At 41.9% G+C, this 23,618-nt stretch overlaps 1 protein-coding gene across 4 annotated transcripts in view; it reads left to right on the top strand.

The window, feature by feature from the left end:
* Positions 1 to 23,618, top strand: part of arhgef3 (Rho guanine nucleotide exchange factor (GEF) 3) — a 248,945-nt gene that overhangs the window by 206,251 nt on the left and 19,076 nt on the right. For 2 of the 4 annotated variants that reach the window (XM_073072231.1, XM_073072233.1), the window contains one exon: positions 18,805 to 18,912. In XM_073072231.1, coding sequence (XP_072928332.1) covers positions 18,805 to 18,912 — 108 coding nt within the window. Of the gene's footprint in view, positions 1 to 6,996; positions 7,486 to 17,776; positions 18,395 to 18,804; positions 18,913 to 23,618 lie in introns of those variants that run through there. The other 2 variants (XM_073072232.1, XM_073072234.1) reach the window with 2 other exon arrangements.

Genomic DNA, 23,618 nt, shown 5'->3' with positions numbered 1-23,618 from the left:
GAGGTTGTCACAATCAATTTGTTGCTGTCTGGCTAATGAGTCAAACCATTCTGTTTGAGAGGGAACATTTTGCTGTGCTGACTGCTATGGTCTATGGAGAATAATATAAGTGCCATTGGACAAGTTCAATATTTTCTTATATAGACTTGTTCAGAAAATTGAAATTCTCAGATCATCTCCAAATTACTCAAAATTCAATACCATTTCCACTGCAGAGGAATCTTCTGCAACACTTTGCATAATTTTGTTAATGTTGTTATATTAGTTTTCCCCCTGATTCTGTTTGTGACAAATCACCAGCTAAACTTCAGAACTTGACAGGGCTAAGTTTCGTGCATGCACTGTTTGATTCATCTGCACCACAGAGCAATCATGAATGGGAGCTGCAGCTAGATTTATTGGTTTATAGCAAGACTTCAATAAAGTACAATTGGATCAGCAAAGACCACAGAAATGGTAAATAAGACAGTGTCTGAGCAGCTAGGGTTTGAATACAAATAAGCATGAGGACAAATAAGTTGAGAGTTGACTACTCACTTACTACTTGCTTTTTGCCCATTACGCCGCTGGTGTTTAGGGCAGCAGTGAAGGTTCTCCATCTCAGGTGGTGTCCAGGACTTCCATCGCGTCAGTGGCTTCCTTTCGGTTTTCACTTTTGACAGTCGTGCAGGTCCGGTGTGGAGTCTCAGGAATACCATCACACTCAGACGTAGAAGGATTCTCCATTGCTATTTCCTTAACAATTTTGTTAGCCCTGAGCCGAACCCCCAACCTGGAGGTCTAGTGGGCCACTCTTAGTGTGTCTTCTACCTTTTGACCTGCTTGGCATGGGTGACCCTACCAAGAGCCAAATCCTAAAGCCCTGACTCCAGCCAACATAGCTCTCTAGGTCACTGAGGCACACCAGCCTCTAAACCACAACATGGTTGTCGTCTTCTTGGAGGAGTGAACTACTCAGCTCTTCTATAATGCTCCCCTATTTGCTAATAAAATCATGGTAAATCCGATTGTAACTTTAAACTCTGGATTCATCTGTACCAACAGTAACTTTTCACTCCTTTTGCTTATCAATAATCTCTCTTCATTTAAAGATATTCAAAGACGTTTTGGCAGGTCTGTACACCAGGTCTCCACCCAGATAACAGGAGTCATCTGCTGCTCATTTCCAACTCATGACCTGCAGCCTATTTAAACCCAGTTTTTGTCCAGTCTTTGTTCACTCATTAAACCAAATGAGTGAACCTCAACCAGTTGCTCCCAGCCTTTAATTAATTTGTCGCCCCTGGTGTTTAGTATCTGTTCTCTCTTGTATTGTGGCCTCTCAGTGACTTGTTATTTTTGCAGTCTGCTATTAAATTTATCATTCATCACTGAGTTGTCTCTGCTGCTCTGCTGTTGGGTCAAACCTCCTCTACATTTCCTGACAGGTTAGGTGAACCTGTGATTGACTCAGCAGAGTTTACTCACTTGTAGGAAGTTGTCTGTTGGCCTGAGCACGTGAGCCAGAAGCAGCAGGAACCGTTGATTTTCTGCTCGCTGCTCTCCTCCAGCTTTCTGTCTTGATACAGCAACCCCTCTGCAGTCAACATCTTCCCTCAGAGCTCCAGATTCTGGTGCCCAAATGCTTCGATGCATCCCTAATCCAATGCCACAACTCTTACGCTTCGAGTTCCAGCCATCTCTGTGTTCTACGGAGCTTCATTGTCTCTTGACTGGACAAGCTCTGACCTGGGCCACCGCTAACTGGGACAGCAAAACCACCGTGTGCAATAAATATAAGGACTTCACTGCCGAAACGTGCCGGGTTTTTGACCTCCCGGGGAGTGGAAGGCGAGGCGGCGGATTAAATACTTCGCCTCACACCGCAGAGTTCAGGACCCTCGTGGTGGAGTGCAGCTGGAATGTGGAAGCACTGCTGGCCTGCTACCATCACGGCCTCTCAGAGCACTTGAAAGATGAGCTGTCTACCTGGGAGGTGCCTGCTGGCCTTGAAAATCTCATCACTTTGACCCTCCGTGTTGACAAGCGTCTTATGGAGCAACCCTCCAGATCACCAGCCAGAACTCCAGTTCCGTTCCCAGAATCATTTCGGGCTGCAGGACCCCCATCAGCAACACCTCCAGAAAATGTGCAGTTAAGGAGAGCTCTTTTAAACCACCAGGTAGGGAGGAGGGGCATTCTATCTTGTATGCTCCCCCAGCCCCTTGTTTAAGCACCACAGCCAGAATCACCCTCTCTGTCGTACTCCACACTGCGACGACTCGACTTGCGCAGGAGGCTCTGGTGGATTCTGGCACAACAGACGACTTTTGAGACCGGACTCTGTGTGTGCAGCTTGCACTCCCTGTCAACCACTTCTTTTATTCCTTCTGCGTCACAGTCACTAATGGACATCACTTGGGGTCTGGGATGGTTGGGGCACGCACATAGCCTGTGCACATGAGCATCAGAGAGCACCGTGAGTCTATTCAATTCCTCCCGATTGACTCACCCAACACTCCTCTCATCTTGGGTTACCCCAGCTATCCACTCACGACCCTCACCTCCTCTGGTAATCAGCTTCACTGCTGAGTCAGGGACCCACATCCCTGCAGCCTCAGCTGACTTCACCCTATAAATCCATGGAGACAGAAGAAATGTTTGATGTCACCAAATTGCTGCAGGAAATACCACAACTTGGCTTGTGCCTTCAGTAAAAGGACAGTACCCTGAAGCCTCACAGACCACACAACTGTGCGATTGACCTCCTCCCGGGCGCTAACCCTTCCCGAGGTCATCCATCCTCCATCTCCCTTCCTGAGACCCAAGCCATGAATGGTTACGTCCCTGAAGCGCCTCTGCACGGCTTCATTTGACCATCCCAATCCCCAGCTGGTGAAGGATTCTTCTTTGTCAAAAAGAAAGTCTGGTTTCTCCGTCCCTTCATCGACTACCATGGTCTGCCACCGTCTGATGGTGATCATGACAGTAGTGGACCCGTTCTCCAAGGCAGCCCACTTCATTGCCCTCTCCAAACTTCTGTCGGCCGCTGAGATGGCGGACAGGGGTTAACTCCACAATGTAGTTCACCTCCACGGTTTCTCTCAAGGCATTGTGTCAGACCGGGGCCCACAGTCTGACTCCCGCTTTTGGCGAGCTTTCTGCTCCCTCCTCTGCACCTCAGTGAGTTTGTCCTCTGTCTATCATTCGCAGGCCAATGGTAGGTCAGAAAGAGCTAGTTAGCAAGTGGAGAAGCTTTTGCAATGCTTCACCGTCTCTAACCCTTCCACATGGAAGAAGTATCTGCTCTGGGCTGAACTATTCCACAATCTACACACCTCTTCTGCCACGGGCATGTCGTCTTTTGAAAGCTTCATGGATACCAACTCCCATTGTTCCCCATGGAGGAACCAATGGTGGAGGTTCCGTTCACCATGGCCTTGGTTCACTGCTGCTGGAATGGTTGGAAGTGGGCCTGCCTTGCCTACCGCCAGCAGGCCACCATCGGTGGTGCCCAGCCAGACTACTCCAGCCTGGGGACCGTGTCTAGCTTACCACCCGAGATCTGCTCCTGCGCATGACTTTCGCACGCTCTTGCCCCGGTTCATTGGCCCCTTCAAGATTACCCATCGGATCGATGCAGTCACTTACCATTTCCAGCTGCCACTGTCCTTCAGGGTCACTTCTGCTTTCCATCTGTCTTGCCTCAAGCCCAATGCCCATGGGCCACTCAACCCGCCTGAGCCTGTACCTCCGGAACCGAGGACGGTGGCCCAATGGACACAGTTCGCCAACAGATGGATTCCCTTCATCGTGGTTGAGGCGTGCAGTATGTAGCAGACTTGGGAAGGGTCAGCCTGGAAGAGAAGGCTTGGGTACCATTCCATTTCATTTTGCATCTATTGCTCTTTGAGAAGTTTTCACTGAACCCATCCAAATTGTCCTGGGGTTTTGGGTTCCAGCTGTAGGAGGTGGACCCTATCAGGCCTGCACAGGCAGGCACCTCCCAGTCTCCAGTCAGCCTATTTAAAACCCAGCTCTCACCCACAGTCCTTGTTCACTCATTGAACCAGTCACTCCTAGAATTCAGTTACCTTCTTGCCTGTGACATTTAGTATCTGTCCTCTCTCATTTTGTGGCCCTTCATGGGTTGTTATTTTTGTTGTCTATCATTAAAGTTATCATTCATCGCTGAATTGTCTCTGCTGCTCTGCTTTTTGGGTCAAGAGGCCTCTACTAAGTGTGTAAAAACACACTTAGCGTTTGGAGACTAGAGGGTTGAAGGCATTTGGACAAAGCTTATGCTGAGGACTCAGTACCAGTAATGGTGAAGATGACACTGGAGTTTGAAGCAGACTTCATTGTGGGGGAGATAATCTGGAGTTGGGTGGGAAAGTAAGGCTGTGAACAGCTTGTTCTAGCGGGCTGAGAGGAGCAAGGAAGCAGACTTTGTAGTCGGACTGAAGTTGATGGTTTGGTATTGTCTGTGGATAAAATTGTGGCTGATTCAAGACTCCATATTGAATAAAATGACTAGCAGCTGAGAGGTGAAGGAGGGATCAAGAAAAGTGAATGGCTTCATCTGCATATGTGGGGAAGCTGGCTCTTTGACTGCAGATGAGATCTTCTAATGAAAACATTAAAGGCTGGACTTGGAGAGCTTCAGAGATGGTGAAGTTAAAGTAGAAAGGGAAGACATTGCTGAAGATTAAGGAAGAAAGACAACAAGACGTTGGTGAGTTTGGAACAAATTGAGATCAATCCCACTTTATTTAAAGGAGCAGAGAATGGTGTGCAAACAACTATGTCAAATACTGGGAAGGCTTTGAGGAGGAATAATATTATCAGTTACAAAGAGCATTAATTGTATATCTGCAAGTGCCTTTCAGTGTTCCAGCAGTAGCGAGCACCTGATCAGAAAGATTCAGATAAGAAACAGACGAGCTGATTGAGGATAGTCAGCATGGCTTTGTGCGTGATAGATCATGTCCAACCAATCTTATAACATTTTTTGAAGAAGTTACCAGGAAAGTTGATGAAGGCAAAGCAATGGATGTTGCCTACCTAGACTTCAGCAAGGCATCTGACAAAGTCCCACATGAGAAGTTGGTCAGGAAAATTCAGTCGCACGGCATTCAAGATAAGGTAGTAAATTGGATTAGTCAGTGGCTTCATGGAAGAAGGCAGAGAAAGGCAGTAGATAGCTGCCTCTTTGACTGAACGCCTGTGACAAGTGGAGAGCAGCAGGATTGGTGTTGGGTCTGTTGTTATTTGTCCTTTCAATGATGTGGATGATAATGTGGTTAACTAGATCAGCAAATCTGCAGATAACACCTAGATTAGAGGTGTACTAGACAGTGAGGAAGACTTATCAGAGTAGGATCTGGACCAGCTGGAAGAATGGGCTGAAAAATGGCAGATAGAATTTAATGGAGACAAGTGTGAGGTGCGCACTTCAGTAGGACCAACCAGGGTAGATCTTACATAGTGAACGGTAGGGCACTGGGGGTGTGGTAGAACAAAGGGATCTGGGAATACAGGTCCATAATCCATTGAAAGTGGTGGCACAGGTGGAAAGGCTCGTAAGGAAAGCTTTTGGCACATTGGTCTTCATAAATCAAAGTACTGAGTACAGGAGATGGGATGTTATGCTGAAGTTGTATAAGATGTTGGTGAGGCCTAATTTGGAGTATTGTGTGCAGTCTTGGTCTCCAAACTACAGGAAAGATGTAAATAAGTTTTAACAAGATCAGAGAAAATTTACAAGGATGTTGCCAGGACAGGAGGACTTGAGTTATATGGAAAGATTAAATAAGTTAGGACTTTATTCATTGAGGGGAGATTTGATAGAGGTATATAAAATTATGAAGGGTATAGATAGGGTAAATGCAAGCAGGCTTTTTCCACAGAGGTTGGGTGGGACTACAACTAGAGATTGTGGGTTAAGGGTGAAAGGTCAAATGTTCAAGGGGAGCATGGGGTGGGGGGAACTACTTCACTTAGAGGGTTGTGAGAGTGTGGAATGAGGTGCCAGCGCAAGGGTGCATGTGAACTCGATTCCAATGTTTGAGAGAAATTTGGATAGGTACTTGGATGGGAGGGGTGGGAGGGTTATGGTCTGGCTGCAGGTCGATGGGAGTAGGCGGTTTAAATGGTTCAACATGGGCTGAAGCGTTTGTTCTTGTGTTGTACTTTTCTATGACTCTGTAAACAAAGATCTGACAAGCAATATCTTTTTGAAAGACTTTTGGATTGGGAAAAGACGGGTCAAAGACGACGGTTTGACCTCCCTGTGAAATTTGTCCTCTCACTTGCTGGCCCCGGAACAAAGCTGAGTCAATAACAAAAATAATAAAAACCTAAAATAAAAGCGGTTCAGTTGCTGTGGATTTGAGTAGAACTCAATTTGTCCTCGTTCAATACATCATATGGAATAGCAATCAGGGATTTTGACTGATTTTCCCCTTTCAAATCTCAGCCTGCTGTAGACGATGGAAATGTTCCTGTCGTCTTGCAACTCGGTGATGGAATCGATTTAGATCGCAGCGGTATCAGAATCAAGTTTAATATCACCAGCAGATGTCCTGAAATTTGATGTTTTGCGGTAGCAATACATAATAAAACATAAATCACAATAAGAAATATACAGATATTTAAAAGTATATATTAATGTATATATATTTAAAATATATAAATGTAAACGTAGTGCCAAAGAGAGCCATAAAGACGCTGGAACAGTTTCGAACCCACAGATTTACAGCTACCAAGTTTTGAATTGCTTTTGATGGAGGGTGCTGGTGTGGATCAAATGTGCGGAAACTTCGCTTGGACCCATTTCACAATTCTTGCCGCTGGGCGAATTTGCGCATCTCGGGGTTAGGGAAAGCTCACGGGTGGGCACCTCTGATTTTTTTTCTTTAAAAATAGAAGCCGCCCTCAAAAAATGTTGACAACAAACCTAACAAAAACAACTAATTTAGGGATCCCCCGTTTGTTAACAGAAGGCTGGCGATCAAACTGAAGTCAGCAGAGTTGGGGGTGAGGTGTAAAAAGCAGAGGCTTGATCGGAAATTTCGCGTTGTTTCCTCCATCCGCCCAGTGTGTTTCGGTGCCTTGCTCCATCGCGGCGAGTGCCTCCGCCTCCCTCTTGCCTGTGGGCGGGCTGACCGCGTTGACTGACGTGCCCGTCCTGCAGCTGCTCTTAACCCGGCACCCGATGCCTTCCGCTGCCGCAGTCGATCGCCAGGAGCATCAATTTAGGGTATGTAGGCAGCGGCGCGGCCAGCTGAGCGGAGTCGACGGGGCGCAGAGCTGGGCAGCACAGTGGCTGCGAGACCCAACTTGGCCTCTGTGCTTCGATCTACAGTATCATCAGCTGTGAACGCCAAGATTTCGACCCCTGTCGCCACCATGGTGGCCAAGGATTACCCGTATTGTATCGCAGCCAAGAGGACGAACTGTGCCTTGGAAGTGCAGACTGTCAGCTCTTCAGTTAAAGAGATCGAGGTATGGTGAAGCAACAGATCCTGTGTCTGTGTTTGGTGGCGGCTGTTCTGTGCTGACTTTCAAGCCGGGCTCGTTTTATCATAGACTTCTGAGTGCGAGAAACCACGTTGACAAGTATTGTACTGAGCACTGCGAGCTTGCCGCTGTCTTATTTCAAAAGTACATTTGTACTGATCGCCACCTGTAACATTCTGCCAAATTGACGAACCCAGTTTATATTAGCATCAGCGTTTAGTCTTGAAAGAATGAGGTATCTCCCTCAAACTTTTGCATCGTAAAGACGGTCCTTTTTTGAGCAGTCGCTTCCATTTGAACCCCTCTTTGTGGTAAATTCACTGGGTCACTCGATCCAGTTGTTAAGAGGTAAAGCTACCCCCCCCCCACCCCCGCGCGCCTTTGAAGTCTCCAATCCAGACACCAGCTGATGTGAGATCCTCTCTGATTTCCAAAGTCTGCCACTTCCATCTTGGCCGCTTCACTCAGCGGTTTGTACTTTGTTTGTACAGTAATGTACAACCCCTTTGAGGATTAAGCCTGGAAGCCAGCGAAATGGGGGGGGGGGGGGGTGAAAACTGTCTAGCCTTCCTGGGCTCAGGAAAAGTGCAGGAATTTTATGAGTGCACTCTTGAAGTGTAGTTTCCATGTGTGTTCTTTTTTGAATGGTAAAGCATATAAATACCACAAATTTGCTGCAGATGCAAAAGCCTCTAGTTTCCTCTCAATGCCTTGGATATATTGATGGAATTAGTGGGTTCAAATCTTCTTTCTTTAAACCTTCAGATTATCCCACTTACAGTGCTACATCCATAAATTCATTCTGGAGAATCCTTAAATGGAGAGTATTGTTTTTTTTGTTTTAAGGTGGTGTCTGCTGATTGATTAGAAGTTGCAAACTTATCAGTTGTCTTGAAAATTATATGCTTGACTGCTGTGTGTATTTGTGCCGATGTGCAAATCATTGAAAGCTTATTGCAACAAGGAGAGATAAATTATGATAAACTGGTTAAAAATTGTCTCTACTTTTACATTTTGTTCAAAATTTTATGAACTATGATTTTTTTTCCTTGTTGAACTGAATTATTCATCCAGTCAGTTAAATTCCAGCTTCAAGTTATGAAATTAGCTGTACTTCTGCACTGGGAGCCTTGTCTCCAAGTAATTGAAGACTCATTTTTACACCCAGGCAATTAAATAAATTATCACAATATTCTTTTTAAAAGTCTTTTACAGGAGTTCTGTTCCATCTGAATTCAATCCTTTGCCTTTTGTGGTTTTGAAAATACTGTTGAGGTAAATGTGTCACTTAGTGAGGTCTCAACTAGAGTGATTCAGTATCTTTGAAATGCAAATGTGATTGAAATTCAACTTAGTCTTACAATATCTTTTTTTTTGCTTGATAGCTTTTAAAGGAAGTATTAACTAAATGCCATTCAGCATTATATGCTGTTCATAACCACAGAACAGCGAAAGGTGATTAAAACCCAGTAGCTGAATTTTTGGGTAAGGGGTGGAGTTACAAGACAGTCCTGGACCTTGTGCCCTGACTAATCATGACGAGGATGCCTTCTAGCTTCACCATGTGGTAATAGCATGCAGCTTACATGCAGTTCATAACAAAGTATTCCGTCTGGAATAATCATGCCTTTAGCTAGTCCATGCTGATTCGAATTTTAGACTTGACTAGCTATATTATTTGCAAGTTTAATTCCATTTAAATATGATAGCAGCTATTTTCTTGAGCATTTTGGAGTGAAGTTGATAACAAAGGCTCAAAATTTGCAATAAGACTGATTGTGGTAAAAGAAATGAATAAAATTTTGATAATTTGTCCATAAATAAGTTGTATTGTACAAACCTGTATTTGAACTAGCTGGTACTCTCACTTGAGTACCATTATTTACATTAAAGTGCATGTTCTGTTTTCTTTAAAAATGCTTTGTTTTAGATTTTGCAAAATTTATGCCAGAAGGTTTGTGATTTTGATCCAATAAGGCAGAATCTTCTATTTATTGCTGAGATCTGTTGATCTATTCGCTAAGGTGTTCTTTATACAGTGCAAAGCATAGATGAGGAAAGTGACCTTTAGGTGGAAAATGGTGTGCCTACATTATGTCCTACAGCTCATTAGGCCTCAGGTTATTTTCATAAAGCAGAATCTTCTGGATGCCTTGTATTTTGCCAACTTTTACTTTTTACTTCTTAAAAAAATCATTAATCCTTATTTTCTTGGAGAAAACAGATTTTCATCTTACTAAAGATAAGTTAATTTCAGCATTAAAATTGAAATGTTCTTTCTGGTACATCATGGCAGTATTTGTATTACTTTGCAATAATTAATATTTTCTCCTCCTCTTCTGGTCATGTTGACTTGAGACAACAAATTTATTTGTAAATCTTCTATCTGCTCTACTGCCTTTCCTTTCATTCCATGTATTTTAGCAGATATATCAGTTTTTATTTTTACTGGAATTGAAGATTGAAAATATGCAATATTTAACTCAGTCAGCAGGCAAAGTTGTTATTGCCAAAATATTCAGAGCAATTGAAAGTGGAATTAAAGTCAATTTAACATGATTTTTTAGCCATATTGGTTGATACACAAGCTTAGGCAATTTAAACCACACTGCTGAATTTCACCTATTAAACCATTTTACACCTACCTTCCTGGAATTTTCTCAATGAACATTTTCTAGAAGTGCTTTGAATGGAACAAGTGTATTTATTAGTGTCTTTTTTCACATCCTTATGGAATTTGTATGATTTTGACATTGTGGAGCTGAAGTGATGATGTGCATTACTTGATGTAGACAAATTTACAATGAGATCGCCAGGTTTAGGAATTTCCTGAGGCACTGCAATGGTGTGCGATTTCTTTGTGTGAGTCAGTATGTTTGGTTATGTGCTCTACATTCATTGATTTCAAATTATTCATGCACAAGTGGTTGAGGTCCCTTTGTTGACATAAAATTTAGTGAAGAAAGTGTGTGTGACACCTACATTGAAACAATAAGTGTTTGTGAATAAGTTTAGTCAGATGTGTTTGAGTGCGCAGAATTCATCTCCCTTAGCTTCCCATGAGAAAGACCTTTATTGTGCACTTCTGATTGAAGTAAGTAATACTTCATCAGAAGATTCAAAAGAACAACATATTGCTGTTGGTTTAGGGTGCGTGATTAAATAATTTATTCATCTATTCATTTGGTTCATTATTTTAAGAGAAAGCACTAACCTATTTATAAACATGAGAAAGTCTGCAGACGCTGGAAATCCAAAGCAGCTCATGCTGAATGCTGTAGGATCTCAGCAGGTCAGGCAGCTTCTAAGGAAATGAATAAACAGTTGACATTTTGGCCGGAGACCCTTCTTCAGGACTGAACAGGGAAGAGGGAAGTCACCAGAATAAAAAGGGTGGGGGGGGAAGGATAGCTAGAAGGTGGTAGGTGAAGCCAGGTGGGTGGGAAAGGTCAAGGGCTGGAGAGAAAGTAGACTGATGGGAGAGGAATGTGGACCATCGGAGAAAGGGAAGGAGGAGGGGACCCTGAAGGAAGTAATAGGCAGGAAAGAAGCAGTTAAAGGTCAGAGTGGGGAATAGGACGGGGAGGGGGAAAACAATTTTTTTACCAGAAGGAGAAATCAATATTCATGCCAGCAGGTTGGAACCTATTTACAGTAATTGAAGTTTATCCTTCCAGCAGAATTAGTATTAGCTTGGAAAAGTGAATTGCAATAGCCTGAACAATAACAGAAAAATACACAAATGCTGAGAGCTATGTAACTGTAAATCATCTTAACATCATCACTTTAACTAGAAACAGGATCAAGTGTTGAATTATTTGGCATAGATTATTCTAATGGATTTACAGTGCAGTCCCTTAAATATTGCTGAGACTTTAACTAGCATTGTCTTTGTGCTGATTCTGGGGCTCCAAGACTGCTCCCAAAATTGTTCGTCAGCATTCACTAACATTTACAGTTCTCCAACATATAGTATTAATTAGTCTCTTTAAAACAGAACAAGTTGATCAATAAGCCATATCTTACACAGTTAGAATGATAATATTTTACACCACCTGAACTAATCAACATTTGGATAGGGTAAAACATGTTTGTATTCTGTAAAAGTGGCAGAATATCTTTTGTTATAAGGATCTGATTTAGTGCACTTAAGTACTTTGTTTTAGTTTAAAAAGTTGCATGTATAATCCATTTTTTGCTTCTTTCAAAGAGCCCCGAAGTATGTAAAAACCAATGTGATCAGCTTGGTGTATTTAGTTGTAATGTAGGAAATCTGGTAGTTGATTTGCGTACAGCAAGCTCCCGCAAATAGGAATGTAATTGCAACCAGGTAGACTTGTCTTACTGAGGGTTAGCAGATCAAGTTCAGAAATATGTACGGCTGCCATTAAAGTCTTTCTTGTAGGTGCTTCTAGTAAAATTGATCCAGATATTTGTGCACCATTTTAAAAGAATTATCCACGTGCATGGCTCTAAGACTTGTTTATTTCTGAGGTCATTTAATACCAACCAGGTTTAAGGCTTTGGGGATGATTGAATCCAGTTTCTCAGTCCAACTAGCCTTGCAGCAGGAGGCATTTCATGACGCTGAGCAGAATGGGCCTCTGGCAAAAAAGTGTCTTTTTTTTTAAAGTGCAATTGTCTTCAGCAGTGAACTAACACTAATCAGAGGAGGGGGCTGACTTTTCAAAATGGAGTAGAGCCTTGCTGTACATATTCCAAAAGAGGAGACATTTTGTATTCGTGAGTTACTTTGATGTACGTGGGTCAATAGAATTGCACACTCAGTCGCCTCTTGGTAGCTCAGATGAGGAAGCGTTCTCACTGGTATCTTTGTTACAAATGAGTAAAAACAGTTTGTTTTAATTGGTGCCCACTGGTCAACTGCAGATTATTATATCACATGGTTTTCCTTGCCATGTTAATATAGAATGGTTTTGATTACCTAACATACTGATAGTATACTGAAACATTTGTGTCACATTTGTTGCTTTTAATAGCCTGCTCAAGGACAGACCTCAGCGACAGCTGTAAATTAGGCAGTTTGGATTTCACAGATGTTTAGCTATAGAAGCCGTGAATGTGGTTAGAACCATAAAAAATAAGATTTACTTTTTTTCCCCCCAAAGTAAAACCCTTAAGATCTTTTATGATTCATCCAACCTTCAAGGATATCTTATGTAGAAAAAGGAAGCAATACTTGTTTGTTTTATGGGATCTGTGCTGAAAAGTGAGGCATATCTCTTTCAAAAAGTTAAATCAGGCATGCTGCACTGTCATACCGTATAATTACTTTAAGCTCAAAGTACAGACAGTACCATAATTTGAAAAACAGCTGAAACTATGATTCAGGACATGAAGACCTATTTGGATAACCATTTATTCCCCTAGGCCTTTCATATGCAGTGGGATCTGTTATTGGATAAATTTGAAGAAATCAAATGAAGCCCTTGTTGGAGATTATAAATAATATTTAATTCGAGCAAAACAACAGTGTTAAGTTGGCTGGTGACTGAAGATTTGTGGCTGGTGACAATGTCCTGAATTTAATGGCCATATCACTCGGATAGCAAGCCAGAGTTTTGTGGAGAATTACTACAGTACATGGCAGCATGTTCTGGATGTCCACACTGCAGCACCACAGCCTAGAAGCATGGAGGTCATACACAGGCACACCTGATCTCCTACTCAACGTCAGATCAAACCGATCTGGGCAGCTCCATACAGATTGTTTGTATAATTTGGTGGATTTAATAGTCTGTTCAAGGGCGCAGCTGCCAAATAAGCACCAATCCCTTTCACTTAAGTGAGCTGCTGACCTTTATTTCAAAGGTAAGTAAAGCTAAGTGTTTTGTTTGCTTTTTATTTTAATTCATTTGTTCTTTCCAAATGTTGCTTTCTTTGGGTTGGCTTTCATTTTCTTCCTTACCCTGTGCAATGCATCTTGTATGCTGAGCCATATGAAGCAGTGTGAGGACAAAGAAGCAGTTTCCCTTTTTAAAAAAAAAGGTTTTTAACTAGAGTCAAAATAGAAGAAAGGTGACTTGGGGGGCAGATTTCAACTGGATACAGGGTATTGTGGTGGAGAAGTTGTAGTTGGAAGAAGATGGCTTCCAGCAAGCAATGCCACCAAAAGGCAATGTCCTTCAGACAGTTCATGAGACAACACCTTTTACTCTCTTCTTTCAAATATGATTCTGCTACTATTGGAACCTGTGATTTACATTTTGATGGTGTGTTTGTGGGCTGGCTGTTTGCTGTCTCCAAGGGAGTTCAGTGCGTCCTGGAAGCCAAGAAGCCTGGAGACACGATCGACTCCATTTCTTGCCAATTAACGCGTCAGGCAAGATCGAAATCAACGAGGACAAGAGCAGGAGGTGAGCAGGTGTTCATGGCCGTCAGCCTGTGTTTGACCGGTATCGCTCTCCCTCTTGCTTGCTGTTGCCGAGGGAAGGTGTCTACATTTGATCAGTCCCTCCCTTGCTCCTGGAGGAAGGTGCCCGTGATTGATCGATCTCTCTCTCCCCCTCGCTCGATGCTGCTGGAAGGATGGTGCCAGAGACTTGGATCTTGGGCAAGGTTTAATTGACACAGTTTGTGGAATGAATGTTGTAGTTTATGTTATTTTGTGTGATTTTGTTCAGGGCAGTCTGCCTCTGTAGCCTGCATTTAATGAATGACTTGGTGCTAAATTGAACTGAACTAAACCGTACATTCCTAGTCTTTGTCGTTTAATGTTTTATATTGCGTTTTTTGCTCTTTTTTTGCCATATGCACAATTCGGTTTTTTTTTGAGCCCGTTGGGTGTTTGATGTTTTCTTTGGATGGTTCCAAGGTGTTTCTTTGTTGCTTGGCTGTCTGTGGGAAGACGAATCTCAGGGTTGTATACTGCAAATATCCTTTGATAATAAATGTACTTTGAATCTTTGAATTTGTGTTCAGAAATATTCAAGTGAGCATTTAAGAAAAATAGAAATCTGAAACGGTTCTTGCTTCACAAAGATGGTTCAGATGTTAGATTTGCAGAATCCTTATAAATGATTTAAGGTTACTAATTTTGTCTAAAGCAGACAAATGGTGAGTCACCGGACATTCTTTCTCCTTGATTGATTAATAACCAAAGATCAAACTTAATGGTTACTGAAGCTCTGTCTGCTGTTATGAAGACAGTGGCTAAAATTGCATAACAGAGGCCCAAGGGATAGACAATCAATACAGACTATTGGGAAGTAGATGTAATCACATACAACGGCTATCGTCCAAAACCACCGTTAAACAGCTTATTGAGGGATTTTGAAAGACATAGCTATCAAGATCTGAGAATTTAATGATCAAACAATGTTGAAAAATATTGTATACCTTATATTGTAGATATAGAAAAATCTTCTGGTGAGGAAATACTTCTAGAGAAACTTCATATTAGTTTAAACTCTTACCCAACAACATAATAGGCCGGCCTGTGGTGTTGTGGCATCTGCACCGGACTTCAAGGCGAGTGGTCTTGGGTTCGAATCTGATCAGTCCCTGGCACACTTTCCATTGGTGCTGGATTGAGCATCAAGCTAGCAACTCAGCCTCATGAAAAAACAGACAAAATACTAAAGAAGCAGCAAGGCGTGGAAAGGACCGAGTAGATAACAATACCTGTCAGTAAATCTATTACCTTTCAACATGTTGGATATTGTAAAAATGAACGAAGACAACATTTTACAGAGCAGCACACACAAAATGCTGGATTTCCAACAACTGCAGATTTTCTCTTGTTTTTAAGTATTCAATATTGTTCTTTTTTTTAATTTTGAGAGAGAGCCCAGGGTAAATGACAATCAGTCACTTTAGGTTTTGGACTACCAAAATGACTGGAAGCATCAGAAAGGATCATCTTAGTCTCCAAGCATCAAGAGTGTTTACTTATGCTTCACATGTGTGGATGGAGGTACAAATGATGGATTAAATGAAGAGAGCAATTTCATAAGGTGGTAGATGGTGGACAAAGGAAACAGCACTTAAAAGTCAACAAGTGAGAAAGGATTGAGGAAAATTAAACAGGGCAACCAGATTTGTCAACAAAATTTTGAGATAACCATAGCTATCACCTGCACAGAAAAATTACTTATTTATTTGGAGGACCATAGTACAATTTTTAAGCTGTGGCAAATTCTTTTACCTCCACAGATGCTACGTCACCCACTGAGTTTTTCTAGCAGCTTGCTTTTTGGTCTGAATGTTAGGCTCTGCAGCCTCTTGTGTTTCTTCTTAGTAGTGGCAACTGTCACCATTTTGACATACTTCCTGATATTCACTTTTCAATAGGGTGCCACTTTATTTCTGTTAAACACTGAGAAGATTGAACTCCCTACCCACTATTTACCATTGCTGTTTTCAAAGCTCTACTTGGCCATCGTCTCAGACTCCACCTGTTAATGTGTTCCCGCACAGATTTCTTGTTAAGAGATTGAATTAGCAAGCTGTACTATTCAGGGATTTTGGGAATGTGCAATAAATGCCCACATTTCTTTTTCCTTTTTATATTTTTTAATAGTTTTTTAGAAATAAATGCCTGCAGTTGTGGCTCTTACATCTTTTGAATGTATTAATAAAACATTTTGTCTGGAACAGGCTGTTGCCTAAACGCCATGCCTCAACCTGTCCTTTGAGGGTTGTTTTTAAACTCATCTTTTTTTTTACCAACTTTCTTCTAGTATTATGTCTTTTGCTGGGTTGGGTAAAGACCCTATACACCACACTAACACCTTACTGAATTATCCTATTGTTTTGCATGCAAAATTCAGTTGCCCAAGTAAGTGGTTGTCTCTACCATGAAAATATTTGTTCTCTTAGCATTTTCGTGAAGTAGATTCTCACTTTCTATTATATGGGGAAAAGTTTTTAATTATCCTAAATAGTTTAGCTATGATTTAATAACTGAATTAACTGAGTAAAATTTAAATATACACAAGTTAATTTTATGTCTTCCTGTTCTGGATTCTGATAGTCAAGGATATAGGTTATTTTGTTTAACAGATAGGATCTGCAAAAAATGAATTGAAAGAAGGGGCAGATTAAGCTATTTCATTAAAAGGGAGGCCTGTCACTCAAGTTACCTGTTAGAATTGCAGTAGGCTTATTCAGATTTGTTTTGAATTGTAGGCTACTGTTCCTTGTGATAATGGAAGATTGCATGCCCAAGAGGTTGGGGTATAATACAGTGCATCTTACCCCTTTACAGTTGTGCTACATCAGCTAATAGAAATATCATACAGAAAATATGGTAGCATACTTGCTCTAGCAAACCCCATAAAAAGCTAACAAAGGATACTGTGTATGAATTTGCCATCATAAGGTGGAGCACAAGGTGGGGAGGAGGAGCAAAGATTAGCTGTGCTTTCGAGGAGCTTAAAATTGAAGTAAGAAATGTACATACATCCTTCTGTTTCAAAATATTATATCAAAGCTAAATAGAGGATCATTGAATACGACGATGGCTTTGCAATCAAGCCAAACTGCTATGATTGATTATATAAATCAATTTACAGCTGTTACATTGATAAAAACAATTCCAGGAAAGATATTGTTATGAGCTTTTTTTGGATATTAATATTTATTTTGAGTGTATTAATTTTGTCCAGTACACAGGTTAAAGTGCTTCATTTGAAAGCCACCAATCTCTGTACCATTCAGAACTGTTGTAGCTGACTGTTCACTTTGTATGAACAGCCTCAGTGGGGAAAGAAGCCTGCTTACATTTACCCAATCTATACCCCTCATAATTTTGTATACATGTAATAATAATGTGCAGGAATGTTTAAAAGAGTAATTGATGATTAAATATTTGAGTTATCTTTTTTGTTAAATAAGAAGTGTTTTCTGAACTGGTTAATACTTGGACTTGCTTTTAACCGGTTAGATAAAACAAATTTAATCAACGGATATTGCTTGTTAAATACTATTTATGTTTCAAAAAAAGTTTTTTCCCCCTTGAAACTAAGTTCATAATCATGAAAATCAAAATTTTCAAACCAAGTACATTTTTTGAACAATGGTTTACTTATTATTTAAAAATTTAAACATGCCTGCTCTATGAGAAACTGTGTGGAAACAAAATGTGGTCCAGCCTGGCTATTAGCTGCCTTTGTATCAGTTGGTAGCATAGGTTCTCAGGGTAGGTGCTTTTTCATAGGAGGATTAGTCAGGGACTGAATAGGAGGTTTGATCAGAATATGAATGTAACTGCATTGACGTCAGAAGGCATCTAGAGTGCTAGCCACTGAAGACGGCGTTTTAGAAGTCATTGAAACATCTGAAGAGATATTTAGTACTGCTGGTGTACTGCAGAATATTGCTGGTACAAAAGTAACAATATTTCCAGAATCTTCTACTGAGCAATGTTTCTGAACTTCAATGCTTTTAATTGGGCAATGCTGCCTTTTTGAAGTTTGAAGGCAAAGCTATTCGTCTGAGTAGGCTGTAAGCATCTCTGTCAGGATATAAAGTGTTTACTAATTTGGAATACATTGTAATAATGAGGCAGATGTTCCCAGAAAGGATGATGGAAGAGGTGCTTGCTGCTTGGAATTCTACTGAAGCAGCTGCATTGTGCAGTGCCGATTTTTACCTAATTGTGGATGCTGCAGCGCGCTGTCACAGATAGATCTGCAATCAGAAAATGATGTTTCTAGAAGGACTGCTTGCATGCACTGTAATCCCAGAGCAGCTAGAGATTTATCTGAAGGGCTTGAGGAAAAGAGGCCGAATTTTCTAAAGGAACCAATTCAAATACAGAGATGTTTATTTTAGGGTACTTTATGGAGATTTTTGGTAACAACTTACAGAGATTTTATCTACTGGACCCTTTTCTTCAGCAGCTTGGGGAATGGAGATTAAAAAATACAAGGTATATTTCTATTGAATTAGCAGCTAATTAACTTCTGTGTGTTTTTCTACTTATTAAAACCTGATATTTCTTTAAATCTTGTGTGGTAAATCAGAAATTGACATGAGGATGTTTCTGAATCTGGAGTTCTGATTAAAATTTCTTGTGCACTGCTAAGCTACTTGTAATCTAACCTACTGGTTATTATTCAATGTCAAATCACTCTGAAGACGGAACGCGCTATGCGAATATGAATTTTCCAATGCAGAATAGCACAAGGATTAAAAAGATGTGTTCTGATGTTGGTCACTAAACATGATAAATGCCTCCTCCGTGTGAGTCTTGTTTAGCTTCAGTGGTTTCCCTGAAGAATTAATCACCTGGAACAAATGCGGAAGTATGTTGACACTTTCTCTTTCTTACTTTTTAAGGAACCCAGTAACAAGAGGGTGAAACCTCTTTCTCGAGTCACATCTTTAGCAAGTCTTATTCCTCCTGTGAAGGCCACGCCTCTGAAGCGATTCAGCCAGACGTTACAGGTAAGATTCCGCCCCTTCCTTTCATAGAGTAATTGAATCAGTACACCCTGCTAACTATTTGCATGCAGAGAAATCCAGTGGATTTCATTTGAATTTGTACGTTTATTCAAAATGTACAATTACTTTATAAATTCTGTGCTGTTTATCAAGCCATAGATTGCCTTTCAATATGTTTCGATAGGTACATTTAATGTCAGAGAAATATATACAATATACATCCTGAAATTCTTTTTCTTCACAACCATCCATGAAAACAGAGGAGTGCCCCAAAGAATGAATGACAGTTAAATGTTAGAACCCTGAAACCCCCCCCCCCCAGCTCCCCCCTCCCATGCATAAGCAGCAGCAAAGCAACGATCCCCCCTTGCTCCACCAGCAAAGAAGCATCGGCACCCTCCACCGAGCACTCAAGGGTGCAGCAAAGCATCAATAGCGATACAGACTTGCAGTACCCAAAGACTACTCATTCACCCGGTAATTTGACATACCACAGGGTCTCTCTCTCCCTAATAGGGGAAAAAGAGGTGTCCCCATTCTGTCTTGTGCCCATATTAAACTTAATAGAAAGTTAAGTTTCTATTACTTGATAAGAATATAGATAAATAATTTAAACAAAGATTGTAATGCCAAAGCACAATATTTTGAAGCCATTGTTTGTATGAATACATTAAAAAGTCACACTGCCCGGTCTGCTGAGTTCCTCCAGCATTTTGTGTGTGTTGCTCTGGATTTCCAGCATCTGCATTTTTTTTGTGTATGTACATTAAAAAGTGTTCGTTCCCCCTTGGGAAGTCAGGCCTAGTATGTGCCACATGAATGAGCTGGATTATGTTCATCACAGCCTCCCATTTGTCCTTGCTCTCTCCCTTCCTCCCCCTACGCAATTCCTGTACTGACCTGGCATTTTGTGCGTGTGGGGCCCAAATGAGCTTGACACTGCCTCTTCACTTTCTCTCTTCCTGCCCCTGTCCTCTGTACAGTATTGTTGATTTGTTCCTGCGTGACCATCCCTAGTATCAGAAGCATTGTCTCAGTATGTCATGTTATGTGGTGGCATTACCATTACTGCACACTTATTGTGTGTGGTCTATTAGTCATTGGCAGTTGCCACGTGTCCTACAGTGGGCATCCATGAGTACAGATGGCACAACACCTGGCATAGAATTAAAATATCACAATCATATCTGGCATACAGAGTATTGATAGTGATTCTCTGCCCATCTGCAGAAGTAAAATCATCCAGAGCACGGCAGAGTTGAGGTCAATGCCCGTAAGGTAATGGCTCCCTGCACCTAGAGAAATTTGCATCTTCGCTAAGCCTTGTATTAACCACCTGCTGCTCTCTGGTAGGAAGAAATGAATGCAGGCATCTCTGTTTGCACCAGTGTTCTCTGTAGTACAGAAGTGAGTGGCAGATTTGGAGAATTTGCAGAAAGCGTCCTCCTGGGAGGAGCAAGTTGTGCGCAGTGCTGTTCTTGCACCACTGTCGCAGTCAGGTGTAGCGTGGTTCTTGTGCTTTGTCTGTGGTTGCAACTGTGACTGCAGCGGACAGGAGATACCGTTGAGGACATACACCAGGTGGTCACTTTCTTAGGCGCACCTGCTGATTAATATTAATATCTGATCAGCCAGTCACGTGGCAGAACCTCATTACATCAAAGCATGCAGACACAGTCAGGCGGTTTGGTGGTTGTTCGGCCCAAACATGAGAATGGGGAAGAAATGTGATCTTCATGACTTTGACTGTGGAATGATTGCTGGCGCCAGGTGAAGTGGTTTGAGTATCTCAGAAACTGCTGCTCTCCTGGGATTTTTGCGCACAACAGTCTCTGGAATTTACAGAGAATGGTGCAAAAATACAAAAAAAGAATCCTGTGAGTGGCGGTAATGTGGTCAGAAATGCCTTGTTAATGCAAGAGGTCGGGGGGGGAAATGGTCAGACTGCTGTTCAAGCTGTCGGGAAGATGACAGTGACTCAAGTAACCATCTCTGAATGCACAGCATGTTGAACCTTGAAGTGGATGGGCTACAGCAGCAGAAGACCATGAACATACACTCAGTGGCCAATTTATTAGGTACACATGGTACCTAATAAAATGGCCACTGAGTGTACTTTAGGGAAGCAAAGATATCCCATATTGTTGAAAATTGGGGGGGGGGGGGGGAATGAAAAATGTAGACATTGGAAATCTGATACAAACACAGAAAGTACCATAGATGCTTAGCAGGTCAAACACCGTCTGTTGAAAGAGAAAACAGGGTAATGTTCGTCAAAATCAGATAAACAGTTTTGAATCTGAAAGTTTAACTGTTTCCCTTAACATGGATGCCCGCTGGCCTGCTGAATGTTTCTGACATTTTTTTTGTTATTATCTCATGAATTGTTCTTCATTGGAATTCATCCAGGAGGACAGGGAAGTTGCAGGTTCTTGGTCTGGGCCCTTTTTCCCTAACCTCTGATACCTTTCAGTAGACTGGCCTAGCCTGGGTGACTTCTTGCCCACTCTCCTGGTCATTCTGCATTGTAAGATGATCACTCATTAGCTCAACTACTCAGTGGAAACCTGAAGTCAGCCATTCATCCTACACTACCCGATGCACCTTTTCTTTTAAGTTCAGTAGCACAACACTTTACAGTACAGGCAACCCGGGTTCAATTCCCACTGCTGCCTGTAAGGAGTTTCTACATTCTCCCCATGATCGAGTGGGTTTCCTCCCACAGTCCAAAGACGTACTGATTGGTAGGTTAAGACAGGAATATCTGCAGTTGCTGGAAATACAAGCAACACACACAAAATGCCAGAGGAACTCAGCAGGCCAGGCAGCATCTATGGAAAAGAGTAAACAGTCGATGTTTTAGGCCAAGATCCTTCATCAAGACTCAGATTAACTGGTCATTTTAAATTCTCCCGTGACTAGGTTAGGATTAAATTGAGGGATGGCTGGGCGGCGCAGCTCGAAGGGTGGAGAAGGCCTATTCCATGCTGTACCTCAGTAAATAAATAAAATAGAATCACCTCTTGCTGCCTTGGGGGTGGGACAGTTGGGAAGTATGGGTGGGGGACCTTATGGGGGTGCAACAGGAAGAGGTAAGGTTAGTGTTGTGGTGCTTTATGGCCAGCATTGATACCATGGGGCAAAAGGTTCTGTTTTAATGTTGACTGTTTGATTCTGAAGTAGTAACTACATTAACAATGTTGATCCTTGCTCATTGCTTCCAGGAATACAATTGCAACCATGAAGTTATAAAGAACTCTTCCATTGGTAGAAATCAGAAAATAGTGTTTTGTTTCTTTCTGTGCTATGTGGAGCAATTTCTTTAGCCAGAGGGTGGTGTATCTGTGGAATTCATTGCACAGAAGGCTGCTGAGGCCAAGTCATTGAATATATTTAAAGCAATACACAGGAAATGCTGGAGGAACTCAGAAGGTCAGGCGGCATCTAAGAGTAAATGGTTTTCATGTTTCGGGCCGAGTCCTGATGAAGAGTCTCGGCCCGAAACGTCGTCTGTTTACTCTTTGCCATAGACGCTGCCTGGCCTGCTGAGTTCCTCCAGCATTGTGTGTGTGTGGTGCTTCGGATTTCCAGAATCTTCAGATTTTCTCTTTTTTTAAAAATATTTAAAGCATGCTTGATAGGTTCTTGATTAGTCAAGGCATCAAAGGTTATGGAGAGAAGGCGGGAGAACGGTGTTGAGCGGGATAATATATCAGCCATTATAGGAATGTGGAGCAGACTGACTGGGCTGGATGGACTGATTGTGCTCTTTATGATCTTATGGTCCATTCATTGTACAGGTAACAGAGATAGCCCAGAGATGCAGAGAAAGGGAGGTTACTAATTTACTTTGGTTGTGTTTCATCATGACAGCACAGAGATTTTTTCTAGTCCCTTGGGGCAATACGCTTGTTCCCAGAATTGATGTGTGAGAAGTTTCTGATCTTTCTGGAAGAGAACTGCATTCGTTCCAGTTGTGCTGACCGTGAAAGCAAATTATGCTTTGGTTAGACTTGAACTGTGCCTGGCAGCTTGTCTACTGCTCCAAGTGTATTTGTACAGCTGCTGCAGGACTTCATTACTTGCAGCACTTACTTTGCAGAAACTTGAATAAAAAGCCTGTTTTCAAGGATGAATAGTTCTCATTTATGTTACAGGGACATTTTCATTAGTAAATGTAATGAACTACATGACTGATTCTGTTAGGGATGAAAGTGTGGAAGTTGTTGGGTTGCAGGGTTAATTTGTGCGGATGGTTGTTTACTTAGTCATTATAAATCCCCCCCCCCCCCCCCAGTGTGTAGGTGAGTAGTAGTGTCAAGGGAGTTAATGGGAATATGGAGAGAATGAAAACTGGAATGATTGTAATGGGGCATTTGATGGGTGGGGTGGACACTAAAGGCGGTGGATTCGGCCCAGTACATCACAGGGTGAAACCCTCCCAATCAGTGAGTTCATCTACATGAAATGCTGTTGTAGGAAAGCAGCATTCATCATCAGAGATCCTCACCTCTGGGGCTAGGCTCTTTTCTCGCTGCTGCCATCAGGTAGACAGTACAAGAGCCTCAGGACTTGCACCACCAGGTTCAGGAGCAGTAACTACACCTCAACCATCAGGCTCTTCAATAAAAAGCCATAACTATGCTCAGTTGCCCCATCGTTGAAATGTTCCCACCACCAATGATCTCACTTTAAGGACTCTTTATCTC

The sequence above is a fragment of the Hemitrygon akajei genome, chromosome 19 (assembly GCF_048418815.1).
Source record: "Hemitrygon akajei chromosome 19, sHemAka1.3, whole genome shotgun sequence".
NCBI classification, from domain to species: Eukaryota; Metazoa; Chordata; class Chondrichthyes; order Myliobatiformes; family Dasyatidae; genus Hemitrygon; species Hemitrygon akajei.
Note: the sequence above shows the minus strand (reverse complement) of the source record. Positions and strands in the feature narration are given on the sequence as shown.